At 32.2% G+C, this 27,953-nt stretch overlaps 1 protein-coding gene across 2 annotated transcripts in view; it reads right to left on the bottom strand.

Annotated features, from left to right (window-relative positions):
• Positions 1 to 27,471, bottom strand: part of LOC148299453 (microtubule-associated protein Jupiter-like) — a 36,020-nt gene extending 8,549 nt beyond the window's left edge. The window contains exon 1 of one of the 2 annotated variants that reach the window (XM_088276075.1): positions 27,088 to 27,471. In XM_088276075.1, the coding sequence (XP_088132201.1) occupies positions 27,088 to 27,149 (62 nt within the window). In that variant the 5' untranslated portion in view covers positions 27,150 to 27,471. The remainder of the gene's footprint in view (positions 1 to 27,087) is intronic. The other variant, XM_088276076.1, reaches the window with a different exon arrangement.
• Between the last annotated feature and the right edge of the window lie 482 nt (positions 27,472 to 27,953).

Below are 27,953 nucleotides of genomic sequence, written 5' to 3'. Positions count from 1 at the left end.
ATCCATCTCATTAGTGGTCTCCCTGGGAGTTTTCTACCTTGGGGTTGGCCGTGCAGTGCAGTGTGGAGGAGTCTGGATGGGTCTATTCCATCACCTGCGCATAACATTGTCTACCTAACGATATCATCGATCTCGCATATTTCTCTTATCCTGGTGTTCCTTATTATTTATTTTTTTTAGATGGGAACTGCATTTATTATTTACGGAAAATTACATTACGGTTGCATTTTTTCACCCGACACTCGCGTGTGACATCTTGTGGGGTCTTTACCCACGTGTCCATTCGTTCTCGTGATTCATTAATGACACTTCTCCCTGTTACAACCCTAACATCCCCTCGCGGTGCAATACCAACGCATGTTCCACTCACATGTTAATTATGGTTCCATATTTGTTCCAGTTGTTACTCCGATTGCGTTTTCCGGCGTGCATTCTGATACGCTTTTTACGTGGTCTAATGTTCATTTCATACTTTCAGATATCGTATTAGTATCGGCCCATTTGTATTGGCCCATTTGTATTTGGTATAATATGAAGCCGGTTTATTCTGATGGTATTAGTATTTCGTTCAATCACAATATTGATCTATTTTGATATCGCAATAACAAAAGAGCTTAGAGTGTAAGAACTGAAGACTCTAAGAAACATATCTGGCAAGAGTCTACGAGATACGTATAATAAGGAACACCACAAAATGTCGAACCCTCTCCTAGTGGAATGGAAGGTCTGCTGATGACAGTCCGCCTTCTCCTGAGTGCAACGTGGTAAGATTCACAAACAGTTCCTTTTAAATGTTTCTACATATTACTTATACTTAAATTATTTTTATCCTCCGCAATCAACCTTCTGCATACGTCTTTTCCGAATTTAATCTTTATGTCGTCATTCTGTAGTTTTTTTTCCTTTTTTCTCCATCTTTGGAACAGGATTACTCTTAAAACCACCAAAAAATGATCTGTTTTATTACGGTAACTAATGTAATTTTATCTGATACTAACGTAGAAAACGGATACTTGTTCAAAAAACAAACTGCTAATTTGATGTAACGTTGCTAAATTTTGATTATTTCCAGTGCTTGCAGTAGATACAATTAACTCTGTAATAAAATCAAGGAAACCTTCAGAATTTTTTTTATCAATTTTCACTCGCAGAACCAACATAAGATGGATAGAAAAGGCGCCATTTAATTTTTATGTTATTTTAATTTAATCTCAAATAATTTTAACGACAGGGCGGCCTTGTGTTACGTTAACTTTGGGAAAAAATAACAGTAATGGTTTACATGTTAAAAATATCACATATCCCCAACCCCGGCTGGAATATGTGCGGCAATATAAAAATACACACGGGCTACCCTAATTTTAACTTTCCAGTAAGTATCCTCGTGTGTACTGTGTACATAGTTGGAGTGGTGCCTAATACGCGTGTAAAGTTTTAGAGCGGCTTCTTACATTATTCAGTCGCCGAGCGAAAGAATGTCGCTCATACATAATTTACCGAAACACCGTGTACATTCATAAATTAATAGGACTGAACCCTCTTTGTATTGTATGATTAAATTTATAGTCAATAGGTAAAGTACTCTCAGCTGTTTATCGGCTGCAGCAGGACAACAAAGGATACCCAAACGCAGACAAGAAGACGACTTCAATAGAACAAAAGATAAAAACAAAAAAGGAGTCCAGAAATGTTTATTTGCCTTCGTCTTCCTCCTTCTTATAATAAATCCGAGGATCTGTCTGATCTGTTTTCCGTCTCTTGTTACGTGGACTGCCAGCTATCAGGCCATAGCTTTGGAGGTCTTCCAGGTGGTCTTTTTCCGTCTGCGTTCTTTTGAAGATCACATAGGCCTAGTTTATTTTCTTGCATTCTATTGACATGTCCGCCTCCGTAGTGGTTAGCATGGTCGGCTACCGTTCTGGAGGTCCCGGGTTCGATTACCAGCGGGGGTTAAATAAATATATAAGTGATTTTTTCACTCTGATATTTATTCAATACTACCGTGGACTGATCACCTTTCCTTCGTGTGTTAACGATCAAGATAACACTGCGTTTATATGTGCAGTATCCTATGCACCACTGGGGTGCGGATAAGGGTTTGAAGAAGAAATAATTGACAGGGGCATTCCAGAATTGCCTTCGCTGTTTTCTCCATCGGACTATATCCTCCGTACTGTTACACATTTTCCGAATTTTCGTATTCCTTATTCGGTCTCTTAACGTGTTTCCGGTTATACACGTCAATGTCTTCATTTCTGAAGAAGATATTTGGCTCTCGCTGTGTCTGCTCTGGTCTCTATCCCATATGTGGCAATCGATCTTACACACGTCTCGTATATTCTTACTTGGTATTCAATATTGATTCGCCGATATATTAAATTACACGAGAATACTTTTTGCGAGTGTCGCGAGACTCGACACGTTCTAGAAACAAGAAATGCAACAATTCCAGTGCTTCCGAGACTACTGCGGGCATTCGTTTCCTCTTCCACTATCCTTGCAGTGGTATCAAATTACTCGGTGCACCGCATGACGCAATATCAACGTACACTAATGGAATTCTAGAATGTAATTAATAGCCGTCATCGAGGGGTGAAACAAGGATCACGAGAGGGACTAAATTCGCCGTAGGACTTCCCTTTAGTTTAATTAAACTGGGGTGTCCTTATCCCAAAAGGACATTACAAAGATTAAAAACGCGATCTAAAACTCAATTCATCGGTTAATGAAGAAATACGATATCTCTAATAGAATTTGTACACAAGTAACTAAACGATATTAATAGGATGTAACGGACGAGTAAAATGATACTGCAAGTGTAGTAAATATAAAACAATACTGTTTAAAACCAAACTACCGGACACAGTATTAATGAAATTAATCCATAGAACTCATCGCTTCTAAAAATAACGACTTGGTTATGTAGTATAACATGTTAGTAATGTAATATGGGTACAATTGAAACATTATATTATGTACTACCGTTAACAATTCGATATGAATTAAATTGTACACAATTTGACTAAACACTAAAACGGAACAAGTAAAAAATGTAGTGATAAATTACATCTTTGACATTTCAACTTGGACGAAAAAGAATATGGGGGTCTTAGCATTTACAGGGCTTACGACCGTCATAAGCTTGGTTGAGTGATCACTTTACACAGTGTAACATTCACCAATTCTACCCATTATTGTAATCCATACTTCTCGATTTTTGGAACTCCTAGAAATATTTGATTGTAATCCATACATCTCAATTTTTGGAACTCCTAGATATATTTGATTGTAATCCATATATCTAAATTTTTGAACTCCTAGATATATTTGATTGTAATCCATACATCTAAATTTTTGGAACTCCTAGATATATTTGATTGTAATCCATACATCTAAATTTTTGGAACTCCTAGATATATTTGATTGTAATCCATACTTCTCAATTTTTGGAACTCCTTGATATATTTGATTGTAATCCATACATCTAAATTTTTGGAACTCCTAGATATATTTGATTGTAATCCATACTTCTCAATTTTTGGAACTCCTAGATATATTTGATTGTAATCCATATATCTAAATTTTTGGAACTCCTAGATTTATTTTATTGTAATCCATACATCTCAATTTTTGGAACTCCTAGATATATTTGATTGTAATCCATACATCTCAATTTTTGGAACACCTAGATATATTTGATTGAAAACCACACTTCTCAACTTTTTAAACTCCTAGATACATTGATCAAACTCGTGACACATGTGTGAGTTCACAACAACCATGTATGTTGGAATACGGAAAGCGTTTATTCAGCAAAGAACAAGTATGAACTTAAAATGTAGTGACAAATGTTTCAAAAATATTATTTATGCCTTGCGTATAATATATTAAATTCTCGGGAAGCAGACTAATTTTATGTCGCTAAAGCGGAAATTCTACTCGTTAAGGTGTTAATAGTTAGTATTTTATACGTATATTAACGTCTACATACGTGGTTTCTAGGCGAGGCGAGGGGGAGCTGCTAGAGTGTACTACGTACCCTGCTGGGTTGAATGGAAAAAGGAAACAACGCAAGACACGGGGCTAGGAAGCGTGCCAACACTCGTGCAGCCGAGTGCAGCAGAGATTCAGGCAGATAGCCGCAAAGTTTCATTAATGAATTTTATATGTGCATTTTATAACAACGAGGCAATTTGTACAAGACAGGAAGCCGGCAAAATCCACAAGCGTGAAAAAGCCTGAATGAAAATAGAAACAAGTTACGTAAACATGGAAAAGACTGACGATCTACATTTTAAAACATATTTTTAAAATTGTTTTATGTGTGAAGTAGGAGTTATATTGAACTCTATCTGTGCCCTTTTTTGCATTTCACAATATAATATAATTATTCTTCTTCAAACCCTTATCCGCACCCCAATGGTGCATAGGGCACTGCATCATATAAACGCAGTATTATCTTGATCGTTAAACATGAAGGAAAGGTATGATCAGCCCTCCGCTTCAGGTACCAGTCAAGGATACTATTGAATAAATATTATAGTGAAAAAATTACTTATATTTATTTGACTCCCCCTTGGGAATCGAACCCGTGACCTCCAGAACGGTAGGCGAGCGAGCTGACTATTATACTACGGAGGCGGATATAATATAATTACAAGTGCAAAAATATTATATTATATTAAAACAACAGCAAAAAAGATCCCACAAAATCATGGTCTGTGTGCGGGTCTACATTTTATTTTAAGTTATAATAAAGGGCACTACAAATAATACAATAAATATCAACAAAAAATAGACTAAAAGGCTACTATAAAATACAAATATTTGATTTTAATCAAAAACAAAAAAAAAAACAAAGAAAAAAAAACATAAAAGTTAACAATAAGTAAATAAACACTATATGAGTTATAAATTAAAAGTAGAAGCTACATATATTTGTTTTTTATTTAATAATTTCAGAAAAAATCTCAAATCGAAACAAATTAAAATTAAATAGCAAGATTGAAAACCTGCAGATTGACAATCTCGCTATTAAAATTAAAATTTGTTTGGCCAAAAAATGCAGTTCAACTAAAATCAATCAGGGTACTGACTGCATCGCTTCAGGTTGCCGATATTGTACAATGATAATTGCAACGAACCAGTTAGACCGTATAATTGGACGAAAAAATAAATTTGCGAAAAAGCCAGTTAATCTAGTGTTCCGCAAAGTGTGTGCCGCGGCACACTGATGTACAGTGGAGATTAGTTGGTGTGCCGCGGAAAAAGTCTAGTTTTGTGAAGATAACACAGCTTTATGAACGCTTGCTACAAATTTTGATTGCCTGTGCTCAGTTAAGCAGAATCACATTTCCCATTAAACATAATATGTTAAACATGTCGCTCACTCCTTTCAACAACGTCATATACAAAAAAACTTGATTTTTCAGGAGATCGTTTTTAAGTTTAAGAATTTAATAAAATGTATAAAAATAAATATCAAGCCACTTATTAAACTTTTTACTGTGCAATAGATCTTTTAATGGAGATAAAACCTGAAGGTTTTGTCTCCATTTGAAAAATATCTAGTATATTAAAAAAAGAATTGAACAATACCTTTTTTTTCAAAATGCAAAAAAAAAACACTTTCTGCCCTGTAGCGGGTAAATATTATGTTAAAAATATGTTGTTTTGCTGGGATATAGTACATTTTCTGGGCATTACGAAAACAACTGCACAACTGAAAATTAACGACTTTTGATATATTTTGATAGTTTGTTGAAAGGAGTGAGCGATTTGTTTTCGCTTTATGTTACTTTTAATAATAAATCAATGTTAAATAAACTTTAATTTTTTTCCTTTAAAATTTCTTTATTTGGCCGGTGTACCTTGAACGGAAACAGTTTGCGGAACACTGAGTTAATCGATCCCGCGCGTCGAATCAGCCGTGACATCCGATAAACAAAGGAATTCGCTGCAATTCTACGCCAATAGGAATTTCACACGTCTTTTAGCGTTTTTAGGCGGTATTACCCGAAACCGCCAGACTCAATTTTGACGGCGAAACGGAAACGTAACTCACTTCCGATGGCAGTTAATATCCATTACACTAAAATACCGTTCAATGAAGCAATAATACACACAAAATTGAAACCTCGATTTAAAGTGTGATTTGTAACGCATCAATACCAACTGAATTCTAAAGTATTAAATCCGCCTCAAGAAGATTTTTCACCCAAATATTTATTAAGACTAATTATTACTTAAGCGCAGGGCTGATCACCTTCTATTCACGTATTTGACGATCAACATAACACTTATACGTTGCAGTGTCCTATGCACCATTGGGCTGAGATACGATTATACCGTTTTTATTTGTTTAAGCTTCTTCAACCGGGCAAGATTTTATCTACCGCTTTAACTAAAAGCATGTTTGATATTGTAATTTCAATTACATATGCAGATTCACTAATAACAAATTAAATAAGAGAAAAAAGGCGCGTACATTGCATAACAGATAATAACACACTTCACGTTACACAATCAGATTAATGAGTTCATTCCCGGGTTACGATATTTTATTTTAATTTAATGTTAACAAGAACTTAACACGCAAAGGGCGTCTAATGTTTATTACATTCCCTGAAAATTAGTTTTCACCCAAATTTTAATGATTACCAGATCCAGATGTTTCCTTGTTAATTTGGGTTCTAAAATTAATAGATAATTATAAACACTTTTCGAAATTGCTGAGAAAAACGTAATACGTATTCAGTCGGTTATTCGCAAAAAAAGTATATCATTGCAATCGATGACAAAGTACTAAAATGCGTAGATACGAGTAGGTACAGTTTAATAATAAATAATAATAATAACGATTTTGGATAAATTATATAGCGCCATTTTCGTAAAATACTACCTCAAAGGCGCTTACACAGACGTGAATTATGGTATGATAATGATGTACAAAAAAAATATTTAAAAAAAAGGTCGATAACGTTGAAAAAAACCAAAATTCATAGGATTCAAAAGCGTCGTTTTTACAGTGTCATTATAAAAAAAGAACAGAAAAATATCGAGCATTAAATTGGACTGATGCAGCGTTATCATTTTTATTCAATTTGTCAAACAATATATAAAATCGTGGTTTTTAACCCCTGCTTTGTTGTGTATATAACATTAAACTTTATCTAGTCTCCCAATAGTTTGATAATGTCGGTAACGAGGAAACCCAGTCACTGGTCAAATAAAATATATAAATACGGAAAACTACAAAAAAGTTATTTTATAACATCGAAATGTAAGATTTATTGAGTAAAAAATAATATTCTTATTTTCATCAAGGGAATGAGAAGTACATACAAATTTACCATATATTATATGGTAAATTGTCAAACATCAAATGGATAAAAAGTTTGTCGTAAATAGTAATAGTAGGCGTTCCCTACATTAACATATCCCTATATCTTCCCGGGTATCGGCAATAAAGTAAGAACATACTGGAATAATTTTCGTGTGTAATGTGTGCATTATGTGTAATAAGCTCGTGGGAGGCGAAGATGATTAAGAAAGCCAAACTTCCTCATTAAAATAATAGTCGCTCGAGATCAGTGAACTCTCCCGATGCACTGCAAACCGCATCAACGTACTTAGACACTAGACAAAAATAATGAACGTTAATTTTAATGTGCATGCCTACACCGATGTTTCCGTAATAGCGCATAAAGCAAATTAAAAACATAATTTATAATTGAACAAATAAAAGAAACAATTTAAAAGATTATTAATCGCTTTGCGACGTCCAATATTAGCTGATGTAATACGCTCTTGTTTTTTATTCATTTAATATATTTACATTTTTATTTATAACATAATACATTTGAATCATTTATACATATGGAGAACTTTTATATTTCGATTCGTTGTGCCTCTCCATAAAAGAGTCTGTGCTCTTGTGCTTGGAGAGGGACTTACACTCGTGGTTTAATGCTATATAATAAAAGATATAATAGTTTTTTTGTATATTTTTTTAAGATTGAAATGTATAGAGCTTTAATTTTTTTCTTAAGTATTTTTATATCATCTATTTTTTTTATTTCTTTAGGGAGTTTATTGAAATGTTTGATTGCCAAATATTTGTTGTTCTATCACTTTATCCACTTATGAATTATATAGTACCGTAATCATTATTTATACATTTAAAAAATTCTTGTATTAGGAAAAGGGGAAAAGGGAAAAAGATCGAAACCCAAGTCAAAGATAAATTGAACGAAACGAGAGACACAAAACGATATTAATGTCGTCTTGCAATGTTAGTGATCTCAGCGTTGACAATGTCGAGTTGAACATATTCATCGTTAACTAATTCTGACGAACGATAAATATAGGAACCTTGTTTAGATTTTGTTTTACTCATGGGATATAAAATATATAAATTTTATAACAAAATTAGTTTTATATTACAAACTGGTTCAATGTGATTGATATTAGAAGCAGAGAAAAATCAAGGAAAACTTGGCATGATCGGGTATTTTTGAAATACTTGAAAACGGTCAGGTCAAGAGTCGGAATGATCGGCGGATATTTATCAGGAGATTCATAAATAAGGAAGAGACGAAGAATGTTTGAAAAGACAAGAGTGGTGTGGCTTTTTATTTCTCTGCCAAACCCCTATGGGACGCAGCATATGAAATGTGAAAGAGACGCGATAGTCAGTTAGTCACGCAGATTTCAAGTTTTTTTTTACTTAGTTTTTGAAATATATTGTTTTGTGTGGTGTGATTCGAGAAGATTGTATGTAGTACTGTATTAGTAAAATAAATTGCATCTAAATAGAAAATTAAGTAAGAAAAAAAATTATGGAAATTACGTACGCTGAAATTAATTCATTATCGTATATTTTATTGCATCTGACTGGGATTACTTATCTTTAACCGTAATAAGCGTACAATCAAGATTTCTTCTACATTAATTGTGTTTCGGAAGAAGCGCTTAAAAAAATTACCATACCGAATCAGATTATTGTTAAGTCTCATGGTTAAAGTTCAGAGCCAGCATCGGTGGGCCGCTTCGAACAGCTATTTCACGAGACAGCAAAATTACACTATTGTAAAATTTTGACGCATAACGGAATGATACTATCTCTTCTAATGGAGTCGATTAATGAACGCGAATGTAAAAAAATACACGACTTGATATTCAAATTTACCGTTTTTCTACAGGTTAACATCCCAGTTCACATCAAAATCAACCGATACGGTAGCCAGGTACTAATTATTTTACGTCTCATCTTTTGCATCTCGTATGCACGGAATTATGATGTCTAGAGATTATAATACAGTAAAACCAAGATATAACGGACCTGTACTTAACGAACTTCGGAAATAAGGGATCAAAAATAAAACATAAGTAAAACGTCCTGTTAATATTATCCACCTCCATGGTGTAATGGTTACCGTGTTTAGCTATCGTGCTGGAGGTCCCGAGTTCGATTCCCAAGGAAGAAGGTAATAAATATTAAAGGACAAAATAATATTAGTGGTTTTACATTTACATATTTAATATTACCCTGGACTGATCCCTGAAGCACAGGAATGATCAGCTTGCCTTCAAGTAAGCAATGATCTAGATAACATTGCGACAATGCGATGCAGTGCCCTATACACCATTGGGTACGGATAAGGATTATAAGAAGTAGAAGTTAATATTATACATGCTTAAATTCAAGTGTCGCAGCATGTCAACAATTTTTATCGGACATGATAATCACGTCATAGAGCAGTCTAGCACTAGAATTTGAGACATAATGCCGTCCTGCGCGTAGACTGCACCTAGCCGTAGCAACAACAACACTGCCAAAAATTAAGTTTTCAGTGCTAAGATCACATCTCGGCGATCTAATAACATTTTTTGATTATTCGTCAGATAACGAAGTTCAACTATATTATACGCATTTTCGTAATTTTATAAAGTTGATTATAAAAAAAAAGCAAACTTAAAAAGTACAATCAAAGCTTGATTCCTTTTTCAAAGCGGGATAACTAAGCGGGAAAGCAAGCGCGTCAGTATCAAACAGCAACGTCACTTCGCGACGAGTGTCCGAAGACAATAAATATATATATTTTTTGTGTTTTGTTTTGTTTTTTTTTTATATCTAAATACAGTGTTCATATTTTTTTAAGTTTATTTACTTATTTTTAACTTATTTTTATATAACTGCTCTAACGGACACCCCCTGGCCTTTATTAGTCCGTTATATCGAGGTTTTACTGTACTTACAAGTTATGACACTGATACGGGTAAAAATATGCTTCAATAACTTCGAATGCACGTTCGTGTACTCGTAATTATGAAGCAATTCAAAGTGTTGGTATGCAGAACCTTCCAAGCAATAAAAAAACCGTTTGATTTTATTCTGGATATTGTTTATAATGAACGCTTAATGGCGAAACCGTTGCTCTAAAAAATAAAACTAGCGATCTAACATTCAGTTAAAGATAAAACCTGAAACTCAAATTGATTCAGCGCGCATTTTGTACGATTTATTTTGGTAGTTTGTTCAAAATCTCATATCTCCCAAAGTTGCTCACCAATTGCTATGAAATTTGGATACAACGTTGCATTCGAATACGTATTTGTTTTCATTTACCTGCAACTTTATTTGCCTGTTTTTACATGGGACAGATATTTTTTTTTCAAAACAGCATTTTTACCTCAATGGCAGCGCCATCTGGTGAATGTAACTAGAGCATACGCAATATTCAACATTGCTTGCGGCGGACAGCGTGCCTCTTGACATTTAACATTATCAATGTTTACGATTGCATTGTTGCTTCATACATTTTAAATATATTATATAATAACTTCACTTAATTAGAAATTAGAGCTTTCTTTATTAGATTATACCTTGATTTACAAATCGTTTTTCATTGGATTACACATTGTATTAGAAATAAGTGGGTTTTTTTCTTTCTCATTTAATCAGACTGAGCCACAGCAACGTGTATCCGGGTATAGCTAGTTAGGTAATATAAGTAACGCCTACATAACTGTGTACTGTACATCATACAGTGTAGTGAATATTCCCGACTGTATGTACTAGTACGACGCTATGCAGTTACATATGTAGATATGAGTATTTAGTACAAGAGAACCATCTAATCCTAGTATTAGAGCGATCCTGGAAAATAGCTGTGAAAATATTAAAGTAAAAAAAGTAAAGGCAAAACCATTGGAGATTGTGAAATCAGTTTTATGATGTACAAATGGACGTCAGTGAAACTAGCATACCAAACATATGTATACATCCGGTATATTTCCCACTAATACAAACTGCATTATTTATCCGATGGAACCCAAACATCGTGTTCCATGGGATTAACTGCATCGAATGTGTGGAAAATCATTGTATAACACGCTGTACTTGTATGTAACGCTGAACTAGGGATAATTGAAAAGGTTAAGAAGAGTTATTTAAGGTGGTATGGACATGTGGAGCGAACGGATAACGAGAGAATGACTAAGAAATTAGAAAATATATGTGGCGAATGTGAGCCAGTGAACAGAACGAAGACTGCCGAAAAAAATCTTGGCAAAATCAGATCAATCAGAACCTAAATCTGGTGGTCTTGTCCACTCTGCCTACCCCTGCGGAAACTGCGTGGTGGTAGTATTACATGTATATATATATATATATATATATATATATATATATATATATATATATATATATATATATATATATATATATATATATATATATATATATATATATATATATATATATATATATATATATATATAAATATATAAATAACCATGCAAACTAAATCCAGGTCATCCGAAGGCGGTGGCGATTAATATTATGCTTATTAGTTCATACAAATGGATTTAGAGGCCATAAAACTGTGAAGGGAGTCTCAATGCAGGGCTGACAGTAATGGTTTACAGAAAACATGATTAATTTATGTAATAATTTCCGAAAAATCTTAGTTCACGTTACAAGTTTCAGAGACTTACGTATTTTGTTTTTTTTTTTTCTCATTGATTGGCCAACATTAATTTCGTGTGCCATAAATATACAAATTAATTTACTCATATATTTAAGGATTTTTGTTTATACGTTTTTTTAACTGTAGACATTTGGAAGAGTCGGCGGGTACTGCATGCAATCCCTTATATTTTATATTAATGCTGAAATCGAAATAGTATTGATTTTTCTTCATTACTCAACATTTATTGAGTATTTCTCTTATAGTATAACTATAGTATAGTATAACTAAAGTATAGTATAACTCTTCACACGTTAAACCATAACACTAGTTTTTTTAATTGATTCGGTAGTCACTTTGTAGTAATATCTATCCCAATCCTAATTTTTTTTTAATGTTAAATACCACGATTTCTTAATATCTATTGTGACACGTGTATCGATGCATTCCACATTATTTTCAAACACCGTATGTAAAGCAAAGTTTAAAGAGTTGTGTCTTTGGGAAGTTAAAGGTTAAATAGGGGGTAGGAGCTGTTTCTTTATTTATTTATTTACTATTTTTTATCAATGGGAACATAGACAATGTACAAAGGACACAGCTCTAAAATTTACATTAACCTTCACATACGGTGTTTGAAAATGATGTGGAATGCATTGAAACACGTGTCATAATAGATTTAGAAGAAATACTGGTATTTACTAAAAACAAATTAAATTAAAAATGGATAGATTTTACCACTAAATGACAATTAATGAAAATATATAAATAAGTTATATTTGTTATATGTACGTAGTTCTGAGAGCCCTGCGCATCTCCGCACGATACCGGCTCTTCGTGACATGACCTAATAAGATCAGCCTACAAATTGAAATGCCGCGGAAAAAAAGCACAAAACTAAAGCGTGTAACAGGCACGGATACATACGGCATAGGAACTCCACAAATCCTCATACTCCACCGCTCTACGGGGCTACGACAGACAAAACTATACCATTGTACAGAGGCCTATGGGATAATCCCGGGGCTTTGTAGGATTAGACGCGATTCTAATCCATCACACTCCAAAAAAAGTGAAATTTGTAGCAAATGTGACTTGGGATTATTTACAGTAGCGACTCAATGAGTCACCTGTAATCGGAATTATATGTGCATCTAATTGGACCAATATTAATCCGCAGAATCAAAACTTATAACGTATAAATATTGACAAATAAAATTTCGTTTTGTTTAGATCAGCCTGTATGGCATGGCGATATTTAATTGACTAAAATCGGATTTTTAAAAAATAAAATTACATACGAAAATAAATTAAACATGAAAAGGTATAAATACAGAATGAATTTTTTTTCGAAGAAATGTAAGAGCATATCCTAAAAAGGGGCGTAACAATTATTGTTAAAACACTCGTAGATTGTCGAAAAAATGCGTTTTGTTTGAAGAAAATTTAAGACCGAGTATATTTACTAAAGTACGTAGGTAAGAATGTGCGTGCTGCGATATAAAATTAAAGTAACAGTTAGATAAGGGATGCAAATGCGTATAATAAAGTAATGTTAAATCATGTATATAGGGAAAATATATTACGTTAAAAATGCGTTAGTTTACATATTGTGAAGGTACGTGTAGTATGGTAAAAATTGTGTATGAAACGATAGTATATACTTATCCACATTTTTTTAAATCGTGTTACACTACTACAATTATTAAAACGAAACATGTTTACCATCGCTGATGCAAGTTTTAGTGATAAATAAAGCTTGGATACGGAACTGTCATGTCTATATTTGTATTTTTGTGAGAAATTTGTCTTCATAACTCTGTATTGATGATATCGACCAGAGTGGAAATGGTACACCTCGGACTATCAAAAAAACTTTTCAAAAAGAGATAGTTTAAATTTTCTTAGAGTTTCCATTATTTTCTTTACCAAACTTTAGTGACAACAGCCTAGTAGAATTATCAACGATTAAACAAACAAAAAACCATCTCATGAAACGCTTTTCGTGCCATCGATTTCTTTGAGGTGGGGGAATTAACAAACAAACTGAGAAGTCTGAAAATATGGCTCTTTTTGCTGCCTTTCGGAAAATTCACTCGCTTTTTGCTGCCTATTAATGCCCCAAACGCCCTCTCGGAACCAGCTCAAATTCGATTATCAGTATTCAATATCTTTATAGAGCATCTAAAAGGTAATACGCAACAAGCATACAACAAACATTGATGGATATTCGATTCACCAATTAACACCCAAATCAAACTAAAACGATTTCCAATAAGTTATTTATGATTCTGTTTCAATGTGTTAACAAAATAAAAGAGAATGTTTTGTGTATGTCCAAATATTTGTACAAAAATAAGTTAATAATGTGACCCTCTATAGAAAAGAATACTAATGTGTTATCATTTATAATCTGTCATCGGTAAGTTTTGGTGACACTTTATACGCTGTGTAACATTCTCCTTATTAAACAATTTTATTCAGTAATTGATTCGGCAGTCATATCCATTTCAAATTTTAATTTCACTTGTCAAAAACTACTATTTGTTAAAATCCTTGTATTACGCATTTGAAAATGGTGCGGAATACATCGAAACACGTGTCATAATGGATTTTAAGAAATAGTGGTATTTACTAAGTAAAATTTATATTAAAAACAACATTTACACAAAGTTTTATATATTACTTGTGAAAAGAATCAGTTCGTATGCGAGTTTCCTACTGTCAAATGCCGAGAGAGTTAACACCCATACTATCATACTAAATCATTTTAAAAACTTATTGCTTGTGTTGAGATATCGAAGATAAAATATGTTTTTATTCTCAAAAAATACTTTATGCCGACTCTTGTTGCAATACATATCGCAGCATATAATGCAATTGAAAAAAGTCATTCTCACTGTCAGGAAATAAACAAGTGAATTCCGCGACACGTTATAAACGTTTACATAACAATGTTGCAGTTGTCTTTATTGTGACACTTCTTGGAGACACATTCGAGGAAATGTGATGAGAAGTAAGTCGAGTAAAAACTCATCAGGTTCTGTTTAAACTACCTTTTGAGCATGCGTGATCGAGCCACGAACGAGTTCGGTTCACATCTCGTCAGTCATTCCAGACATTTCGATAATATCTCTGACACCACAAACGCCCACAAAAAGTATAAATTGAATGTCTTTCAAAACTATCGGTATAACAAAGAAAATTATAACATTTTCATTCCAAAATATCGTTATTTGATCTAGTAATGCTTATTGGTAAAATACGTACATAAATTTGATAAATAGCTTTTGATAGTGAATGTCCGTATGCGTTATCAAATCTTGAATATTTATGACGAGAAAGCATACCCATAATATTTTAAGCGAGTTTTTATGGGTGTCATTTTTTAGTCAACGATTTCAACTGTAGTTGATAATTCTTAAATTCTTTTTTAACGTAGAAGCCCTTTATTAGTGAAAAAAAATCAAATAAAAAAAATAATAAACAAAAAAAAAATACGATTTCTAATTTTTTTATCTACTCGTAGGCATAACTTCAAGTGGTGAAAAAAATAGGGAAAAGAATGTCCGAGAGGACAACATGGATTTGTCGTATTGGGGCAGACAAAGGAAAATTATACCTGAAACATAATTAGAAATGCAATCATATATATATATACTTATAAATGAGAACAGCTAGCCGAACTATTTATGTAAATTTTGCTATGACTACTCTCCTTAGTTACGAGTATCTATCTATTAAAATACAAACGAATTGTCAAATACTTGTAAAACTATAAATTCTAAGTGGACGTGTACAGGCTGGCAGGAATGCGATTCCAATGCACAAAATAATTAAGATGGCGAAACAAAACAGAATTCCAAAGGTTTTAGCTCACGAACATTGGCGTGGATGATTCAGCTTCATTGTTTGCGTAAAACCGAGAAAACCCTTTCTCAAAATGAGTCAAATTTTAAATTATGCACAGTGCCCAAAAAGGGTGGGCAATTCTTACATACAAAACAAAGGAAATTATTAAAAATACATAATAATTATCGAAATGCCTTCGGGCGTGTTTTGATCATCATTTTAAATCTTTTTGACATCTCTAAGACAATAAAGACAATAACTTTAACGTGTCTAAAGACAATTAAATAAATAAATACATAAGTCATGAATATTTTTTCTGATATTTTCCTTAACAGCAAAAAATGATGCGTTATGATAATAAGGTATAATCGGAATTTCTAAAATTATGATTTAGCAAAAATTCCAGATTACGAAATGCATTTTCGACTAAAAAATAAATATTTGTCACGTAACTCAAGCGAAAATCCATACTTTCATAATGAAAAATATATTCTCAATATTTTGTGTGTGTCCAAATACTTGTTCGCAAATCTCAGTTTCTCCACTTGGGGGTTATTATTACATTTTTGACATCTCAACATAGATGATTAAGAATATGAAAGTCTGTGTATTTACGGTTTTCATTTTATTTGTAAAATGTTGTGAATAAAATAATCTGGTGAACTTATAAGCAGCATAAAATAATACTTGAAAATCATGTTTCAAGCGTTTCCCAGTATGTAAAATGATGCAGTTAGGATCTTGCATACATCCAAATAAAAGGGTCTCTTTTTTAATTAAAGTTTTAAGTAAATACCACTATTTCTTAAAATCTACTGCGACACGTGTTTCGATGCATTCTGCACCATTTTCGAACATTCCGCATCATTTTAAGAAATAGTGGTATTTACTAAGTAAAACTTTAATAAAAAATGGGTAGATTTTACCACAAAGTGACTGCCGAATCAATTAATGAAAAGGGTCTCTGCTAAATAAAAAGCAGTCTCAATCCAAAGATAGATGGCTCTAGTGAACTCACATGTTTAGTGTCATGAGATTAGTGATACATACAGGAGTTCCAATCATGGTAGTCAATCATGGGTAGAATGGTGAATGTTGCACGTGTGTAAAAAGTGATCCTTAAACCCTGTAAATACTAAGACTTCCATAATCTACTTTATGTAAGTTGAAATGTCAACAATGTAAAAATATAAGTCCGTTCTTTCAGCCAAAGAAATAATTATTAGGAGAGTGATTTTTTTTATTGTCACATTGTTCATTTGAAATCAAGCGAAAGTTAAATATGAACACAGGTCATTGGTACCAACTTGCAATATTTACAGTAGGGTAAGCGTTTTGTAAAATCATTATGATTAATGATGTATTATGAGAACGTTCTACCAGACTACGCATTATTCCCAATGAGGTAACATTTACTTCTTCATTCTATCACGCCATAATCCAATTTTACGTAAGTTGAACAAACCACAAAAACAACAAAAGTTGGGCTTCTACAAAATTCCAGAGCATTGTGCTCGCATACAAGAATGCAGCCGTATTACGTAAGGTTTACGAACTTTCAAAGCTAGGGTTTAGCGTTATTCTTAGTAGTGTAAAGTGTAGAAAAAAATGGGTTATCGATAGAGACGATAAACGAGGTGGTATGTATGGCGAAGCCGTCGTAAATCGACTGTCTAGAAAAAGAAAACGTTTTCAAACGATAAATCAAGAGAAAGATAGCGTCATGCTCCCCAGCTACGCGCTATATTGAAACTGACGAACGATATTTTGTTCTAGTTTATATAATGTATACACGAAAAAAGTACAAACAGCCTTGGAATAATAAAAAGTGGACTTTAATGGCTGCAAACAGTTTTTGGGATGACTGAAAACATAGGAATAAATTGCCAGACAGGGTATAAAAATATTTAATAAAATGTTTTCGTTTCATACCGTTTTACAGTCGTAAAATTTTGAATGTAAATATATGTATCTTTTCAGAACGAAATTTGGTAATGATGACTAAGAAATAATGAGAACTCATACATCAACAACATAACTGTAGAGGATAACTACTTTTAATTATACTACTACCATCACGCCATTTCACTGCAGGGGTAGGCAGAGAGGATGGAACGCCACACCAGCTGTCCTGACATACACTTCTAGCTTCCATCACATCCATACATCTAGTCATACATGCCGTCCGGTTACCTTGACTTTAGGCTCTGATAGATCTGAGAGTGCCAAGTCTTTTTTGGCCGTCTTCGTTCTTTTCTCCCGTTAACGTTTGCCAGATATATTTTCCACGTCTTTCTTTCTTTATCCGTTAAAGAACTTTTCAATTATCACTAGTCCAACCATACATTCCTTTCATAGAGAATAGACACTTTGTATTATACACATTTATCAATGGATTAAACAAATAAAATTAATATAATTTATATTTGAATCACTAACTTTGTGATTTTCCATTTTATAATTAAAATGTAACTTTGTTTTAAAATCACTATAAATTGATAGTTATTTAAAAACAAAGTTACTTTTAAATTATAAAATAAATTTAATACTACGGTTATTAATGCTACCGTTCATTCACTACTTTAATATGGAATAATTGGATGGGGAGGGGGATAAGACAACATCATAAACTCAATAAAAGTAGTTCAAAGAATAATTAGGAAAGTAATATTAAAACAAAGATCAACATTCTCAACACAAACCAAAAAAATGCAAAATTTTGCAAAATTCCCAGTACAAGAATAGAATATATATAATATTTAAAAAAACGTCAATTATAAAACTTTTTAAAGAAAAAAAATCACTCAAAATCAGAAACAAACATATCTAAAGATATAAAAAAAGGCAGCATACATAGCACATGTGAGAAAAAGTTTATCAAATGATTTTAATATATAATTTCCTTAACACGAACAGATTGATCAATAGAACCGAATAATAGCAATTTCCATTTAAGACCTGTAATCAAAAGCACGCGACAGAAGAATAAATCTAGATTCAGAACGAGAAACACTTCTGTAAATAATTGGGTGAAGTGAACAAACTCGTACTTATAGATTCGTTTAAGGTATATTACAATCCTCACATCATAAACTGCAAAACTGCGATTACTAATTTGGTTCATCATTATTTATTTTATTAATACAATTTTTAATCAATCACAGGAAGGATAATGAACGCTGCAGGTGTATAAAGTAATTACTTAAACCAGCCAATAACAAGTCGTAAGCTCTGCAAATATTCAGGCTTCAATATCCTGATTTCAATAAATTAGTAATCGCCATTGATATACTTATTAACAAACAGTTTTTTTACTATGCGACAAAATTTGCATCAGTGAAAAACTGGATTTTAATAAAAGTAACATTAAAAGTAACATTTGATATTAAACAGTTGTTAAATACCAAAACTGAGTTATCGGTTTACTTTCATTACACTTTTTGTTGTTGTTTTACAGTTATACGTCTATTATAGTATACATTTGAGTAAACTAGTACTACTATACTACTATAGTCTACTTTTGAGTAAAATTTATCTCACCACTTCACTACGGAAGCAAACAGCGAGTCTAAAAAAGATTAATTATGTATTTATAATGAATTAGAAATTAATTCGTTGCATGTGTAACAAGTATTTTCGACTGTGAAAAGCGATCCCAGCATTATTATAAAATTTATACGAGTAAAAACGCGACACTTTTCATTTCGCTCACATAGCGACTGTAAAAAAACTGGTATGGTACCGTGGAAAACTCACAATTGCGTATGGGTTAATATTATAAACGGCGTTACAAAACTGTGAAAAATCCATGTGAAAATTTATAATTTTCACGTGGAAATGTGTGACTGGTTTTTACCGATCCAGACAAAAGTGGAACGTATAACTTGTAATTGATTTTAAACCAACGTTTTAAATATTCATCGCAATGCGACGAAAGGGACGAAATTACATGGGCGCTTTTATAGACATTTCGTGATATAATTGTATGACAAATATTCTGTGACAACGCGTCAAAACGAGGAATGAAGAGTCATTATTAAAATTAAAATTTCACTTCATACAATTTTAAGGCCAAACATATCGCTCACTCCTTTCAACAACGTCATATTTTAAAAATCGTCAATTTTCAGTTGTGCATGTTTTCGGAATGCCCAAAAAATGTACTATATCCCAGCAAAAGCGGCATATTTTTAACTTAATATTTACCCGCTACATGGCAGAAGGTGTTGTTTTGCATTTTGAAAAAAAGGTATTGTTTAATTATTTTTTTAAATATACTAAATATTTTTCAAATGGAGAAAAAACATTCAGGTTTTACGTTAAAAGATCTGTTGCACAGTAAAAAGTTCAATAAGTGGCTTGATATTTATTTTTAATACATTTTATTATACCTTTAAACTTTAAAAACGATCTCCTGAAAAATCAAGTTCTTTGATATATGACGTTGTTAAAAGGAGTGAGCGATATGTGAAATCGCAGGTAACATTTGACGTTATTGAATATTTTGCTTTTGTATTGAAAAAAAATCGTTTTTCTTCGAAATTGATATGGTTCAGAAAAGAAAAGAGTTATTGAATGGTAAGGAATTGGAAAAGTATTATTAAAATATTTTTTCAAAACTTGTTCTTAAAAAAAAATCCAATACGTATTATTTAAAAAAAAAGGGCGTGGGGAGTAGTGTGGCCTCTCGGGTAGCCGGCCGCTTACTGAATTCTAAATATACAAGTGAGGCAAAGCCTAGTTAGAAATATGCAGCTATGCACAGCATTTGATCGCGGTCAATTTTAACAAAACAAATCAATTTGGGATATCGTAAATCTCTCTCATTAGTCTGAACGTTGAATTTATAATATAACGCAACTAATTTCAAGATGTGGCACGCTGAGTGTACCAAACACGCATTTTCATTACAATAAAACGGTGTAATGGCCGCTCTTATACATATCAGACAATCAGACCGTGCAAATCTGGATCAGCGGCGTATGTGTGAGATATGTAATGTTAATATTATATTTGTGAGTCGTTTTCACGTAAAACGCTTCAAAATACATCTTATTATAACGGTCAACTTTATGCACATACATGAAAATTAATAAAACGGAGAAAATGTTTTGGGTAGGTACGTAGAAAGAAGAGAGTAGAAAATCGACCTCAATAAACACGAGCAAGTAATTGTGCATACTTATAAAAAAAATAACAAGTGAGTTTTCCCTACCAAATTAGTAGTATTTTATCTGACAATTCATTAAATCCATACAATATTATAGTTTTATTTTGTGTCGAGTGATTTTCTTATCTTGAATTTTTAAGTAATTATAGAACATTTTTATGTTTTACTTGGTGACTACCACTATTTATTAAAATCCATTGTGACACATATTTCGATGCATTCCGCAAATTTCAAATTCATTGATTCATTCGCATCATTTTCAAAATTTTAAGTGGTATTTACAAAGTAAAACTTTTAGACCTGAAGATGGAAGCTTAGATTCCGAAACTAGTTATCATTCATAAACAAACTCAAGTGGGATAAAAACAAGTGTTTTCTTTAATAATTTCAAGTAAAACTTAAATTAAAAATGGATAGATTTTACCACAAAGCGACTGCGGAATCAATGAATGTAACTATAGTACAATGGGTTTATTAGTACACACGGTAATGTAGAAAATATGAGATAAAACGTTTTAACAGTTTATATTTTGATTAGTAGAAAGATACTGCTCATCAGCATAATTTCTCTAATTGCTCCTACAAAAATATAACATTTAGATAAATAATTGTAGTGAGTATTTTATGTAATATATATTTATATTTGTATCGGTAACTTTATTTTATAATTATTTTCAAAAACGAATGCACGCAAAGCGCAAGAAACAAAAATGCATTTCACATTATGGTTGCATAAGCCGAAGCCCACTGATACGAATCGAATTACTTCCGGAAATTTACGAGGAAAATCGTTCTGCAGGAATTTTGCGAAATGGATTATTTAGCGATTCTCTTTATATACTGCATAGTAAAACATAAGATACACGATCACAGATCATACAAAAGTAGTATCGTTTAAACTTCACATTATTATTGTCATTTTGATTCGTATTTCACTCTTTCTCATAATTGAAAATCTAATACATATATTTACTGATAACTAATTTATATTTACTGATTTTAATGTAAAATCATAATGCACATTTGGTACTGTGCTGGAGATCCCGGGTTCGATTTTCAGGAGGAGTCAAAATAATGATAAGTGTTTTTTTCAATGCATTATTCATATAACATTAACCAAAACTAGTACCTGAAGCGCAGGCCTGATCCCCCTGCCTTCATATAATAAACGATCAAATTGAACATTTCATCAATTTGATGCAGTGCCCTTTGCACCATTGGGTGCAGATAAGAGTCAATCACTCAATGTAAAATGCGCATTTTTCTTTATCCATCTTTGATTATCCACCTTTAATTTGAAAAGTAGGTAAAACATATTTCGCCAAATTACAAATTAATCTCGAATTGTTGAGTTTTTAAAAGAAACGGTTTTTTTCATTCAAGGAAGATTATATCAATGAGAACAAATATGTGAAACCAGAAAATATGCGATAAAGTTGTGTTCCAAGAATGCCTAGATAAAAGCTTGGCGCTAGTTGCATCTTTATCGATAAAAGCATTCCTTAGCTGTTACGCTAAGTAGTGTCGGCTTGTTCTGTCGATTCAACTATTTGTATACTTGGAAAATGTCTATATGTACAATAAGAGAAAATTGAACACAACCAGAGTATTTAAAAGTGTGTATAATTTCAAGTAAAACGCCATGAAGTTACAATGATATTAAACTTAAATTAATCCTAGAGGAAAAAAACGAAAATAACTTACCTAAGGTTGCTAAGAAAGATTGAAATCGAGTAAAAACTGTTCAAAATCGCTTTGAAAAAATTCATAGTAACCAAACGTGCAACATATAATGGAGGTGAAAAAACTCAGGTCCCGGTTACAACCCTAATGTATGGAAGTGAAGCATGGAGTTGGCGAAAAAATTAAAGTAGACTGAATTAAGTCGAAATGTGTTCTCTCAGCCGAATGTGTGACAAAACGATGCACGATAGTTGTTCACATGGTGATATTACCAAAGAATACAAGGCTGAGATAAGCATTATATTATAGATAAAATTAAGAAGGAATTATTTTTTTAAGATAGAAATTGCATTTATTATTTACCTTGTTTTTTATTTACAAGGTTTACATTTATTATTTACCTTGTTTTTTATTTATAGATCATTAAGTGGATTTTTGTTTCATCTAACTAAATAAATTTTTTTTTAATTGGATCTGTGTTGGACCAGTCTGTCATTGCAAACAATCTTCTGGTGTGGTGTTCTATTCTCTCCGTCTACCCCTCAGCAACGCACATTAAACAAAAATGTGTATTTATACGTATTTTTTTGGGATCCAACAAATGCACTCTGACTAAAAGAAGTTGAAACAGTAATTCGACAGCTGAATGCCAGATACTGGAATAGAATAAAGGAGAGTAGTGTTTCGATTGTTCTACTGCAGATTACTACAAACACCACTAGTGTATGCTAAGATGCAATCAATACTTGTCAGACGGCTAGGAAGCTTTTCCTTACACGCATTCTTCGCTTTATTTAGAAGATAAGTCCTCTAATGACTGGCCTAATCGTAGCTACTCGTAAAATGCTCAGCAGAAATACAAAGTAGTTTTATTTTAGTCACAGAATAATTCTCCTAGATAAGTACTTATTTAAGGAATAAAAATTAAAAATTTACAACTATTGTAGATTAACGACTAATTACTAGTTATTTTTAAAAAAATAAAAATTTATATAATACCACTTACGTTATTTTTTTCAAATAATCAACATGTCATTCCAGTTAATGCCGAATCAATAAATAATACTAATGACTTATATGATAAAATATATGTCATGTTTAATTCCATTTAAAAAAATACTAAAAATCGTAAAATAGCGTGCGTGTAATTTCAGTGTAAAAATTTAAATTTCACTTGGTAAATTATTAAATTCTAGTAAAAAAGAGCTTAAATCGTAAAGCAGTGTACGTGTATTTTGACAGTGCACAAATTTAAATTTCACTTTGTAAATTATTTAATTTTGGTTAAAATAGGGTAAAAAACGTAAAAATTAGTACGTGCATTTTAACAGTGCACAAATTTTAATTTCACTTGGTGAATTATTTAATTCTAGTAAAAATATAGCTTAAATCGTAAAATACCATAGTGTACGTGTATTTTAACATAGTGCACAAATTGAAATTCAACTTGGTAAATACCACCATTTCTTAAAATCCATAAGGACAGACGAATCAATAAATGAAAATAGTGCACATGGAAAAGTTTTATTTTTAAATTTTTCAACAGAAAGTAGCTGATTTTACACAAAGGGAAAATGGAAGTCAAGGCGTTCCCTCGGCTTTTATGTTTTTTTTTTTTTTTTTAAATAAAATATATAACTTAGTAGACCCTAAAAATGAGTGTTAGATTTTTATATTTTAAATTCTTTAAAAAAAAAACTACTGTCGGAGGAAAATGATTATTTCTTTAGAAATTGTAATATTAAATATAAGAAGCACAAAAGCTATTATTTTTGTTGGAAATAAGGTTCAGATTATTCATCAATCCAGGTACTATGTGAATCGATTAAGGAAAGACTATGAAGTTCTCCATTGTCGAGTTAATTCCATATGCTTATAGTCGACAGGTGATGGATGTGTAATACATGATACATTCATTTATTCAGTATGTTATGCGGAGTATGTGTTAAAAGAAGGCACACACTATACTGATTCTGATAACATAACACAATCTCATTGTTACAAAGACGATACTTATGACACACAAAATATGTGTAATCGTAGACTAAGTAGTTTTAATCAGTGATAAGTTTTTATTACTATTTATTTATCCCTGTGAGGTAATAAAAACTAGATAATTTGACAACAAATTGTATTAATTCATATGTTGCTTAATATTTTATATGTAAATACAAACGATGTAGACCATATAACGTAAAATACCTTTTTTTACTGTAAACCTATGTTAGTAAAAATATCTCTTTTGGGCTAAACATAACGGAGCAAGAGGCAGAAATAAACACAAATAAGCCACTTAACAAAATTTTTAGTGTGTCCAAATACTTTTTAAAGTTTTGGAGTTTAAAGATTTTTTTGACATCTTAACATGAAGAAGAATATGGAAAGTGAAAACGTGTGTAAAGTGATCACTTAAACCAGCCTATGGTGGTCGTAAGCCCTGTAAATGCTCGGACTTTCATATTCTTCTTCATCTATGTTAAGATGTCAAAAAAATGTACAAATAAGCCAAACTAACAAACAACGTCTCTCGATTTTTTGAGATATACTCGTATAATATAATATTTCCGATTCAATAAATACATGACGCCATCTAAAAATATATATTTTTGATATTTTATACGTTAAAGTAGATTTAATTCATTTACTTACATTTTTAAAACTTTATTAAAATAAATAAATTACCGCTTTTTTGCGTGAATCCCTATGTTCTTAGACGAAAAATTGAGTTTCGTGTTTCCTGATATTGTTAGATAGACAGGACCAGTCTGGTATATGTTATAACCATTCCTTATAATTTTACTTATAGTTTTTTTTTAGTTGAGGATTCAATAATTTAAAAAATATATATATTTTTTAAATTGAAATTATATACACTATATGATATTACAGACAGTTCACAAACCAAAAGCATGAATTTACAATGTTTAATTCATATAATAATAAATTATAACTGTAAGTCTCTCTCCAAGCACTAAGAGCTAAGTCTCTTTATTGGAAAGAACAGCGTCAACAACTTGTCAATATAACAAGATTGTCAATATTATAAATGTCTAGAAAATGAATTAAATTATGTAAGTTTTTTTTTTAAATCAAATTAAAATTATACGATAATACAAAATTGATTCAGTATGACCTTATACAATTGTACGATGTTATATTATTCTGTTATATGCAGTCTTAAAATATTATGCTGTATTGATCGTTAAATTATATAAACACTTCGATTGTTCGAATTCTCGGTTCAGAATTCGTATTATTCAGACAATGACAACGATGCGAAAACGTTTATCAAACATTTTCAGTTATACCTACCATTAACAATGGAAAGTTTACAAAACACGATACGACATTAAATAGTTTAATTTACGACAATTTCTTAGGAAAACTTTGGCTTCAATTATATTCATATAAAACTTGAAGGCTGTGCTGAGCTTTCGTGCTCATTTGAAATGATCAAATAAATTTATATCGACGGTAAAATATTTTGAAGGGCAGAAAAGTATAAACATGATTATGGTAATTTTCGAGAAGTTTTTATATGAAATGGAACTTCGTGATACGAAAAATGTATCACGATATTTTATTTGCATTTTTAACTTTAAAAAAGTCAGTGGCGCACGTCAAAAAGTCATATCACCGTATATGATTTTAAAACAGATCACACTCGTCTAAAAATGCCATCGATAGAAAAGAAAATTTTGAAAACATATTTCACACAAATTAAGTTTTTTAACGTGTAGTTAAAAATAATTAAATAATGAAAAAAATCCATAGTAATGTCGGTGTATAAATAAACCAGTTTTAGTTTCATTTGTATTTTCATATTATTTTCGTCATTTAAATGGGTTGACACGTTTTATATTTACTAAGAAACCGAGCCCAAACTGCAAGCTGATAACTCACATTACATACAAATTTAATAAATTTTACGTAATTTTTCAGGAAATCAGTTATCATGATTTTAAGCATTTACACTTATTTGTTTTCAGTCAGGAAGGCGAAAAATTATTGCGATAAGACATAAATTTTTATCACATTATTCAGAATTTCCGAGAAATGAGTCAAAATTACAGTACATATATATTTTCAGATGAATAATATATTATAACGATAGATTAAAAGAAGTAGGATTGAATTAAACGAATTCAGAACAAAAATGATCTGGAAAAGAAATCTCGCGTTTATTCGAGAAAGTTCATCTAATTTCTTAAAATGAAAAAATGGGTTTTAAGACGACAAAAAATATTTTGTTTTCATAAATCTCTAAAATGGATACCTAGGTACACGCAATTATTATCCCTCGTAATTTACAAGGAGGGTGGCAACTGGCAACGTTTAGTAGGGCGCATGAATCTAAGATGAAATCCGATAATTTTCACATGTTTCAGGATTTTCAGGAGGTTCGCTTACCTGTTCTTTCCGTAGCCCACTTTGTGAAGCTCGACGTGCTTGAAAGCTGCGTAGGTTGCCATCTCTGAATCAATACGCTGCTAAAACTCCAAAATACAAATCACACACCACGCCGCTACGCAGATATCAAGCCTTTTCGGTATTTAATTTCGGGTCACTGCTGACAAATGACTCTAATTTTATTACGAGACGATAAACAGTCTACACTTTGAAAAATTTTATTTCGGAGATAAAATGTAGTGATCGTCTCTTGTTTCGGCTGTCAGTTGTTTTTTGGGGTGAGCGAACGCGAGACGTCGTGTTATCAGAGATGCGCGAGCAGTGGCAAGTGTTGGGAAGTGTTGCGAGCGACCGGTTACGGCTGAGGCGAACAGCTGACTGGCTGAATCACCCGTCTGCCACTAGCTAAAGTACGTCGGGCGGCGCTCGGCGGGGGGAGGGGGGTGTTGTGCCTCCCTGGAGCGTGACGTACCTCTCCCCCCCCTCTACCCCCCCCCCCACCGCCGCCATCTCGCCGCACAACTCTCACCATCCCCCGAATCCTCGCTAGACGAGACATCCCACATATCGCTCACTCCTCTCAAGAACGTCATAAATCAAAAAACTTGATTTCTCAGGAGAACGTTTTTAAGGTTTAAAAATATAATACAATGTGTTTAAAATAAAGATCAAGCCACTTATTGAACTTTTTACTGTGCAACAGGTCTTTTTAGTTAAAACCTGAATGTTTTTTCTCCATTTGAAAAATATTTAGAACTTATGTTTAAAAAATAATTAAGCAATACCTTTTCTTCAAAATGCAAAAACAACACTTTCTGCCCTGTAGCGGTTAATATTAAGTTAAAAATATGCCTCTTTTGCTGGGA

This window comes from Brachycentrus maculatus, unplaced genomic scaffold, assembly GCF_059751285.1.
Source record: "Brachycentrus maculatus isolate JH-2025_06_01 unplaced genomic scaffold, ASM5975128v1 h1tg001133l, whole genome shotgun sequence".
NCBI classification, from domain to species: domain Eukaryota; kingdom Metazoa; phylum Arthropoda; class Insecta; order Trichoptera; family Brachycentridae; genus Brachycentrus; species Brachycentrus maculatus.
The sequence above is the reverse complement of the archived record's forward strand: the minus strand, read 5'-3'. Positions and strand labels throughout refer to the sequence as shown.